At 46.1% G+C, this 9,830-nt stretch overlaps 1 protein-coding gene across 4 annotated transcripts in view; it reads left to right on the top strand.

Moving 5' to 3' along the window:
• Positions 1 to 8,861, top strand: part of glra1 (glycine receptor, alpha 1) — a gene marked incomplete at both ends in the record, with an annotated part of 100,915 nt that extends 92,054 nt beyond the window's left edge. For all 4 annotated transcript variants that reach the window (XM_079167772.1, XM_079167770.1, XM_079167771.1 and 1 more), the window contains one exon: positions 8,577 to 8,861. In XM_079167772.1, the coding sequence (XP_079023898.1) occupies positions 8,577 to 8,861 (285 nt within the window). The remainder of the gene's footprint in view (positions 1 to 8,576) is intronic.
• Positions 8,862 to 9,830: the final 969 nt, after the last annotated feature.

Below are 9,830 nucleotides of genomic sequence, written 5' to 3'. Positions count from 1 at the left end.
CACACAGAGAGAGAGACAGAGAGAGAGAGAGAGCCTTTTAGAAATCAAAGTCAAAGTGGAACATTACTGCCTCTCGCCTCCACTTCAATCAGGAACCCACTGAAGTTCAGGGCGCATGAATGCAAATGAGTATTTTTTGTAGAGGAAGAAAGACTTTCATTTAAATAAATTATTTGTGAGGAATTATCTGTTGTGGAGTGAAATCACTTCTGTCAGTAGCGTCAGAAATCACTGGGCTACACGACAAATCCCATCCGCTACCACAGAGACAACAACAAGAACACAGACCACGTTGGGCCTCGAGGTGAAGAGCGACCGTCCTCTTCCTCTTCCTCTTCACCTCAACAACACGAGGGGCAAAGAATGCTTCCTGCCCCAGCAACTGACTCTGTTGTTTCGCACGCTCGGCCTTCTGGGAAAAAAGTACTGTCCATTTCTTTTTGGGGGGGGGGGGGTGATAAGTGGCCCTCGAGGGACCTCCCACTGTTTAGGAATGACAGCGCCTTATTAGGCAAAGCCACTTTGCTGATTGATCGGCTGTAATCAGCTCGTTAGCCGTGATTAGGTGTTTTCCGGCGTACACGCTGGTACGCTCTAAACGCCTTGATCTCGCAGGCTGTTCGGCAGCTTTGAGAACAAAGAAGATAAGAGAGCGCGGGGGATTAAGAGGCTAAACTCAACCTCCTGATTGACGGGCCGGGCTGTGAAGTGTCGTACAGACACACCCGCTGCTTCCTGATCAGCAGAGGAAGAGTTTCACTGACGGACTGGAAGCACTCGTCGTCGTTGTACAACTCACTGGAGCCAAATTACCATATTGGCTTCATGTTAATATCCATATATTTGTGTGGCCGCCTGTTGGCTGAAGAACTGCTTCGACCTCTTGCCCTCATCGCGCCGCTTTAAAGCCGCTGGATTAGTTTAAACATGAATCTTCGTCAGGCTCTGTGTGTTCTTACAACACTCTAATGAACTGACCTTTTAGACCCGAGGACCGCGTGTACGTTCCCGCACAGTGAAACTGTAGTTTACCTCCCGGATAATGTTTCATTTTGACGTTTTCTTGACGCAGTCTGCGTGAGGGATGGACGAGTCAACACAAACACAGGACTTTCACCCAGGAGGCCTCTGTTTGTGTCCCGTGCGAGACAAAAGTCAAAGTTGAGTTATTTTAGTTTACCTTCATAGATTACATATTTCAAGACAAACTATTTACTGAATCTACATAGTCAAATTATTCTTGCATTTTCATTTTGTTTCAATTACCAACTCTAACCACGTGTTTAAGACCGTGACCGTTAATGTGGAATTAAATATATTTCTCTGGAAACGTAGTTGAGAATGCAGTTTAGTCTAGAGGAGCAACGTCATCGTATGAAGCATGCAGTAGCAAACACCATCACTAAACACAAAACAGAATGTATTAAATCAGGCTTCATGAAACTGAAGAGGTGCAAGTGGACGGTGATATGTTGAACACTAGATTACAGATTCATAATTCTTCTTCTCTTCGTTCTGACTCGATCCCACACGTGGTGCCACAAACACTCACTGGATGCCAAATGAAGATGTGAAAAGCAGTGAGCAGCTGTTAATGGAAGTGACTGAACCCTTTGTTAAACATGTAGCAGAAAAGATAAGTGAAGACAGAATAGCAGTAAGAGTACGAATTCAACAAGAATAGGAAAAGTACATTTTAAATATGTGAGATATTTCTAAAGATTGAAAATATATTTAATAATGTGTGTTTTTTTTTAGATTTGTCGACAGTAATAAACAGATAAAGTATCACCAGGCTGGAATCTCGTTTAAATAATTGGTAAAATAACTATTGATGAACGGGTTCAGCATGAAAACTGTTTTCGTCCGTCTGACATCAAAGGCTACATTTAACCCGACATCAGGCTGAAGTGAACCCTGATTTAAATATCACATTTAATGCATGAAGCTAAAGGTGTCGTGGCTCTTCCTGAAATGTTATTCAGATCAAATGCTGGAGCTGAGAGAGAGAGACAGAGAGAGAGACAGAGAGAGGGGGAGAGAGAGAGAGAGAGAGAGAGAGAGAGAGAAAACGCTGCAGCAGATCATGTGAATAATCATTCCAGGTCAGCGGCTTAATGAGCGAGAGACATTAACACACCATGTTTTAATGTAACCAGGGACGAGAGAGAGAGAGAGAGAGAGATGGATGAGAGAGAGAGAGAGAGACAGAGAGAGAGAGAGAGATGGATGAGAGAGATGAGAGGATCGCTGGAAGGAGAATCAGAGACAATATTGTATTCAAATGGCAAAAATGAAATGTTTGTTCATGCGGAATCGCTGCTGGGAGTCACTTATTTCACTTATTTCATGCTTTCATTTACTTTTATTTTACAGTGACTGAACTTTGGCTCGGCACCAAAATCTGTGACTCGTTAAAAATGCCACGAACGAGGAAGTCGGTTTCCACGAAAAGTTGCTCCTCATGTTTTGTGCGTTTTCTTCCAGAAACCAGCAGCACGTGTGTCCTTACATGCAAGTCTTTCTCAAAGTAAACTTCCGTCTTCACAGGAAACTCAGCTGGTTCAGGGAACAACACTACTCAGTGAGGTTGAAGAGCGGACGGTCGTTTGGGTGGAAATAACCACAGACGTGCTGTAGCTCGGGAACGTCACGTGACGAAAACACCGACGTTGAGCTCTTGCGTCACACGGGGAACGAACATCGGTCTCCCGGCTGAAAGATCACACAAGATCGTAGGATATCTACGAATTACAGAGCATTATTCTATCGTAGTTATACTGCTAATGGATGAGACCGGCCTGCATCCTGCCTTGTGTTCAAGCCAGTCTCTGTTCCACGAGCCTCAGGAGGACGAAACATTGATCAGAGGCTGTTTTAGAGATAAGCAGGTGTCTCTGCTGCGATGGACAGTGAGACGAGGTGCTGAGCTGATGATTCATGTGACCTTTGAACACAAACACTCAGAACCTGCTTTAGTGACGTCTGGCTTGGTGTGTGTAAGAGCTGCTGAAGTGGAGATTTATCATCAGTCTGAGAACAAACTCACTCAGAGAAAACGTCCTTTAAAGAGACGTTTAGTTCCATTACAGACATCTAGAGACTCTACAGGTGAAGAGGGGTCAACACATTCACCACTTCATCACTCACATTAAGAGGAGTATTTATTGTATCACAAGTTTTCTGAAGTGCTGTGTTTTAAATATGCAAATGAGTCATTATCTAATGTTGACTTCAGGTGAATTTAGGAGAAATCTACAGACGTAAATAGACAAATTAACACTTTTATGTGTATTTTGGATGTTTTCTTTCCACTAGTCTGAATGAAGACGTGTTCAGGAAGAAAAATAGAACAAAAGCTCAACAATGACCTCCGCATGAAGAACCTGTTCAACACATAACACCGCGAGCAGCTCCAGCTGAAGGATACGAGTGTCTGCTTTGATAATAAGGAGAACCGTGGACCATTTTCTGAACTCACATCTACTCAGACGTTCCTCTCCGCTCCACAGAATCCACTCGACGTCGACATATCGATACCGAAACATCCTAAAGAGCCTGGAAATGTCTCTCATCGAGCAGAGCTGCAGAGGGGAGGACGGGGGTTGAGGACGGTTTTGAAATGAATCCCCCACAAAACGGATCAGCAAAGGCAAATTTATAATATATTCCCTTCCCCACAGCTCAGCTGGAATTGCTTCTTGGGGGGGGGGGGGGGGGGGGGGTCATAAAGCGGAACGCAAGCCGAGGATTTCCTCCTCCGGCCTCGTTCAGGAGAGACTGATGCCGGCGGTAGTTGGGCCCGACACCTCTTCGAATCGTGTTTTATGTAAATGCGGGTCCCTAAAACAAGTATCCGAGGGTAATATTTGCAGAGGAGATGGTGGAGGATAGCGGGCCTGACGCAGTTCTGCTTCCTGCTTCCTGCTAATCTGCTCGATTAATCAGAGGCGGACGTATAAGTGCTTCAATCGGGAGAGGAAAGCATGACGGATGAGCGAGCTAAGAGGTCCTCTCGCTCTCTTTCCATCCCTCCGTCACTCGGACACCTTTTAACCTCTCAACGTGTTTTTGTTCTTCTGTATTTCTCTTTTTTATTTGTTGCTGTCTTTTCCGTTCTCTCCCTTTTTTCTCTTTCTCTGCTTCTTGTTTTCTGTCTGAAATCCCAGCTTTGTCTTCTCTACTCGTCCGTCCTTTTCCTTCTCCGCTCCAGGCGCTTTATCTAAAAGGTCCTTTTTACATAAAGCATCAGGAATCATGCACAGGAATAGGCAGCTGCAATCGTTGTCTTAAAGCAAATGAAATACAATTCCTTCAGTTATTTAGAGACGTGGTCACAGGATGAAAGGACAAGACGATGGTGAAGATGAGTGATGTGTCAGTGACGGTTCAGAGAGCGGCCCTGACCCGCTGTCACTGCGCTCTGCAGCCGGGACGTTAGAAATACCGAGGTCACGAGCAGCTCGGTTTCAACGTGAACATCGTATTCCCGTCTGTACGTTGTGACGAGTGCTCTGCATTCTGACAGAAATAATTCCCGATGGGAAGAATTGTTAATAAAGAATTGTCTTTTATTTCATTTAATTCAATTAAAATAACCATCAATAATTCAGTGTTTAAGGACACTGAGTCAAACAACATATTGCTAATAGCCTTTAAAGAAGTCCCTGACGTTTCAGGACGAGGTGTGTACTGTGCTTCAGTTCCCCTTATTTAAATATAAGAAGAGATATTTGCTAACGTTTATTCTGCAGCCCCTTTCTCACCGGACTAAAAAGACAGGAAGACCCGCTCACATCTGGCCGATGGACTCCGGATGAACAATTATTCTATTTTATTAATGTGCAAAAGATCAAATCAATACGTTCTCCTCAAAGCCACCAGACTCCAGTGATTGGACCTCGCTGATCACACTTCACTCAAACCAGACAAAAGCCAAAATAAAACTCATCAAACCCGTCTTTAGTCTTTCCACCGGTCCAACACTCACCAACAATAAATCCTCGATTCACAGAATTAGACGTGAAAAGAAACGTTCGTTAGAACTACAAGGCTCCACTGACGGAAACATTTCACTTTACCAAACGCGACAGAATAATGATAATAATGTAAGTTATAGATATAAAAAACATGTTCACTGTTTACTAAGTTTATTTCTATGACCTGAGAGTTAATCACTGTAAAGGTCTGTGAGGTTTTATGAATGCAGAGAGAGACAAGGAGGAGAATGATGGAGGGAGGAAAGACAACGAGAAAAGAAAAGAGGGGAAAGAGTGAGCTGCATCTATCTATCTATCTATCTATCTATCTATCTATCTATCTATCTATCCATCTATCTATCTATCTATCTATCTATCCATCCATCTCAGTCCTTTCTTAGTTAATGGAGTAAATATCGAATTAGTCTTGAATATAATGGATCACCTGGATCATCCAAGGCCGGAGGACTGGCTGCAGGGCTTCCTCCCTCTCCTCCTCCTCCTCCTCCTCCTCTCTTTCTTTTTCCTCCCCCACGTCTCCTCCCCGCTCCTCATTGCACCTCCTCCTCACGTCTCCTCCTCCCCTCCACATTAATCACATGGCAGTGAGAATAAAGCGGAGCATCTGTAATAGTTTAGCAGCGTCACTGAAGGACGGGCAGAGGTCGGCTAGCATCGCGGCCATAGTGTGGAAGACACCCTGTGTGTGTGTGTGTGTGTGTGTGTGTGTGTGTGTGTGTGTGTGTGTGTGTGTGTGTGTGTGTGTGTGTGTGTGTGTGTGTGTGTTAACAGTAATAGATGGCTTGGTGTGGATGCAAGGACAGAACGGGGACACAGGGTACTAAAAATGGATCTCTACCTGGTGGTCCACCACATGTGCACATTTCTACAGATACAGTGAGAGACGTGCACACTCACACATATGTGATTTTATTGTGGTCGACTCATTTTTGCCTTCTAGAAACTGCAGGCTGGTGAAACAGGAGAGCTGAGCCGGCTGCTTGATTTGTTGCCTCTGCAGAGGTTTTGCGTCAGTCGTTAAGTTCTCCTGCTGCCGACAGTTCCTCCTGCTCCAGGCTGCGCTTCCTGCTTTTCTTTTCTTTATTGTAAAGGAAATGCTCCTTTTTCCTTTACCCACAATGCACTGGAAAGATTCCCCGCTGATAGACTTCCCCCACGGGGGACACAAGTCGTGTTCATGCATGAATTTGTTGACATCGTCTTTTATCAAAATCTTACACAAAGACGGCTCAGCGGAGGGATTTTTTTCATCCGCAAATTATTTAATTTCATGGGTGTTGTTTTGGCATTGAAGGGCACTTTGGAGCGCTGGTTATTTTCCTAGTTTAGTTTACACACACACACACACACACACACACACCTTCAGTGTCTCTCAGCCCATCACACTGTTTGTGTTGGAGTCTCTGAAGCAGATAAGAAAGTCATTGTGTCTCCCGTAATGAAAAGGCAGGGTGACGGTGCAGATAGGACTTTCAATATCTCCCCGTGCACGGGCGACAAAACAAACACACACACACACACACACACACACACACACGCGGCATAACCTTGAGTGCAGCGCATGCCAATCAATCCAATCCATTCACCCCCCCCCCCCCCCCCCCCCCCGATCTCCATGACGGGTGAGATAAACACGCTCGGCGTTCAGCTTCGTCTCGTATTGATGACTTTTAAGAAGGCGAGGCGCGTGCTGTGTGATCAATGTGCAGCTCATGATTTATGAATCCACTGTTTGAGGGGCTTTCTGAGAGGAGCTGGTCTGCATGGTGCAAGTTAAGTTAGTGACTTCAAGGTGCCTGTGGATGTAAATATGGATGTCAGGAACAGGAAAAGATAAAGAATGGATGGATTGACTATAAAACCTTTTATATTCCTCACTGTTAGCACTGTTAGCTGCGAGCTACAGGCCCATGTCGAGAGACATTGACAAGCAATTGAAATTCTCCCAAACTCGTATTATGCGCCTTACGGTTTTTTAACGGAACCTCGATTTCACTTCTGCTGACGTTCTTCTTCTTCTACAGGTTTTTTTTTGGTAGCATGTTCAGTATTTGGACACGGCACAACACCTGCCCTCACACAGTGTTCAGGTGCTAATAATGAACAACCGGCCACATGCCTCCTATTTATGATAAAGTGAGATTCATCACCGCTGCATGAGGCCCGATGACATCACATGAGGACAAACACCAATCAACCAGCCACAACTGAAGACGGTGCTCTCTGTTTGTTCCATGAATGTCACAATGTTGATATTGATGTACTGGTGGTGTGGAAAAAAACTGTCAAACGAGTCCTTCAAATGTAGAGAAAAAGATTCAGGTGTCGTCTTATTTAAAGGAATCCAAACTAATCCGTGACAGTAGAGCTAACAGACGGGACACGTCATGCTCAACCAGGAAGCAGTGAAATGATGGAGACTGGAAGACGTTTCTTGGTTGGACCCGTTCCTATTTCGCTGGTTGAGGCAGAGAAGATTGCTTCAGGTTAGAGTCCAGAGAGCCCGTTGGTCAGGACCCAAACAAACCAGATTCACTAACAAGGACCACGCCAATAACAATATGAGTTTCGAGAGGTTTATTGCATAACGGAATGATTGATAAGATTAGGAAGCGAAAGGGGTAAAGGGTAGAGGGATGAAGGGTAGTAGGGTAGAGGGATGATGGGATGTGGGGTAGGGGTCGAGGAAGAGGGATGAAGGGGTGTAGGGTAGAGGTCGAGGAAGAGGGGTGTAGGGTAGGGGGATGAAGGGGTGTAGGGTAAAGGGATGAAGGGATGTAGGGGTTGAGGAAGAGGGATGAAGGGGTGTAGGGTAGAGGGATGATGGGATGTGGGGTAGGGATGAAGAGATGTAGGGTAGAGGGATGAAGGGGTGTAGGGTAGAAGGATGAAGGGATGTAGGGTAGGGGTCGAGGAAGAGGGATGAAGGGGTGTAGGGTAGAGGGATGATGGGATGTGGGGTAGGGATGAAGAGATGAAGGGATGTGGGGTAGGGGTTGAGGTAGAGGGATGTAGGGTAGGGGTCGAGGAAGAGAGATGAAGGGGTGTAAGGAAGAAGAAATGAGGGTTTGTAGAAAGGAGGTTAGGCGATCGATGGGGGACCGTTGGTGTCCGGTGGGGGGAACGGAGACTGTTAGGATGGGGGCTATCTCTTCGGAAGCTCTGGCGGTGCAGAGTCCCCTGTCGTTCCTGTAATCCTGCAAGAGAGAGAGAAAATAGGAAAACAAAACAGGGTTGGGGGGGGAGGGGGGATGGGGGATGAGAGAACAGAGTCGAAGAGGAAGTGAACGGGTTCGTTGAGCTTAAATACTTGTGCCGGGGAAATGAGCCGTGTTCTGGGCGTGGTCCCGTTCCTGAACAAAGTTTATAAAACTACATTTACTGGAACCTCGGCGAGCGAGGAGCGCCCGGCCAATCCTGGAGCTTAAATGCTACGCAAGGGCTGGACAGTAATATGAACACAACTTAATAGTTTAATTCAGACACAAAGAAACAAACAATATGAAATGGCTTTTCATCTTCACTTCGTGTCACCCGGAATATCTGCTTTTCATGTCTGAATCTCTTTTGTTGCAGGAGGACGAGACAGGCGAGGGGCGCTTCAGCTTCCCCGGCTACGGCATGGGCCCGGCCTGCCTGCAGGCCAAAGACGGCATGGCCATCAAGGGCAACAACAACAACGCCCCGGCCTCGGGCCCGCCCGAGAAGACCATCGACGAGATGAAGAAGCTGTTCATCGGTCGCGCCAAGCGCATCGACACGGTGTCCCGCGTGGCCTTCCCGCTCGTCTTCCTCATTTTTAACATTTTCTACTGGATCATTTACAAGATCATCCGCAGCGAGGACATCCACAAGCAGTAGTCGAGAGGAGCGGAGGAGGAGGAGGAGGAGGAGGAAGGCGAGAACAGTGCGAAGAGGAGAATGCAGAGAAACATAACGAGAGAAGGAAACAAGAGATATCATTGCCCCCCCCCCTCCCTTTTCTTCACGCCATTCCTTGTCCTCTTCCTTCGTCCTCTTCCTCTTCTGGTCGAGGTTAAGTTGCTTTTTGTGGCGGTCGCCTCGCTCGCCTCCCCACCCGACACGCACTAGACACTCTATTTGAGATATTTATTGCTTTCTTGTTCCCTTTATTCTCCTCTCCTACCCCCCCCCCCCCCCAAAATCCCAAACTCATTCTGGCTCTTTACACCTCCCGAATAATCCGGACCAGTGCAATAGCAATGCAGTAAAATGCATGAAATATGAATGTGGCAATATATTAATGAAAAGACGAAAAAACTTCAAAAGTAAACGCAGACTTTTGCAGGCACGCCCGACAAACTGTGTGGGAGCGGACGGACTGGAACAAGAAGAAGAAGAGTCTAGTAAAGGGTGTTTGACTTTCGGGTTTTATTCTATTTTTCTTTGCGTGGAGACAGATATATAATTATATACGAAAAAAGAGAGGGGGCGGGGTGGGGGATGTGCGAGAAGCGTCCAGCAGTGTAATATACTCATATATCTATCATGAATGAGGGGGAAAAGGAACTTTATTTGAGAGACGGACCATCTGGAAAACAAGGGATTTCTCCCCGCCCCCCCCAAAAAAAGGAAGGAAGGCGGATCGGTGCTTCCACTAATTAAAGCGATGCAAGGATCATGCATTCTATATATCTAGATTTGCTTCAAAACGTGTATTGCGAGCACTCCTCAACGCTTTTTCCTCCCGCCGCCGCCGCCAACACCACCAAACCTTGAGCTGCAGAGACACTCGAGGTTCGCTGCTGCTGCCGCTGTCGATCGTACGGACTGGACAAAAATAAGAAAAAACATACGAAAAAATAAGAA

Source organism: Pholis gunnellus (assembly GCF_910591455.1).
Source record: "Pholis gunnellus genome assembly, chromosome: 10".
Taxonomy (NCBI): domain Eukaryota; kingdom Metazoa; phylum Chordata; class Actinopteri; order Perciformes; family Pholidae; genus Pholis; species Pholis gunnellus.
The sequence above is the reverse complement of the archived record's forward strand: the minus strand, read 5'-3'. Positions and strand labels throughout refer to the sequence as shown.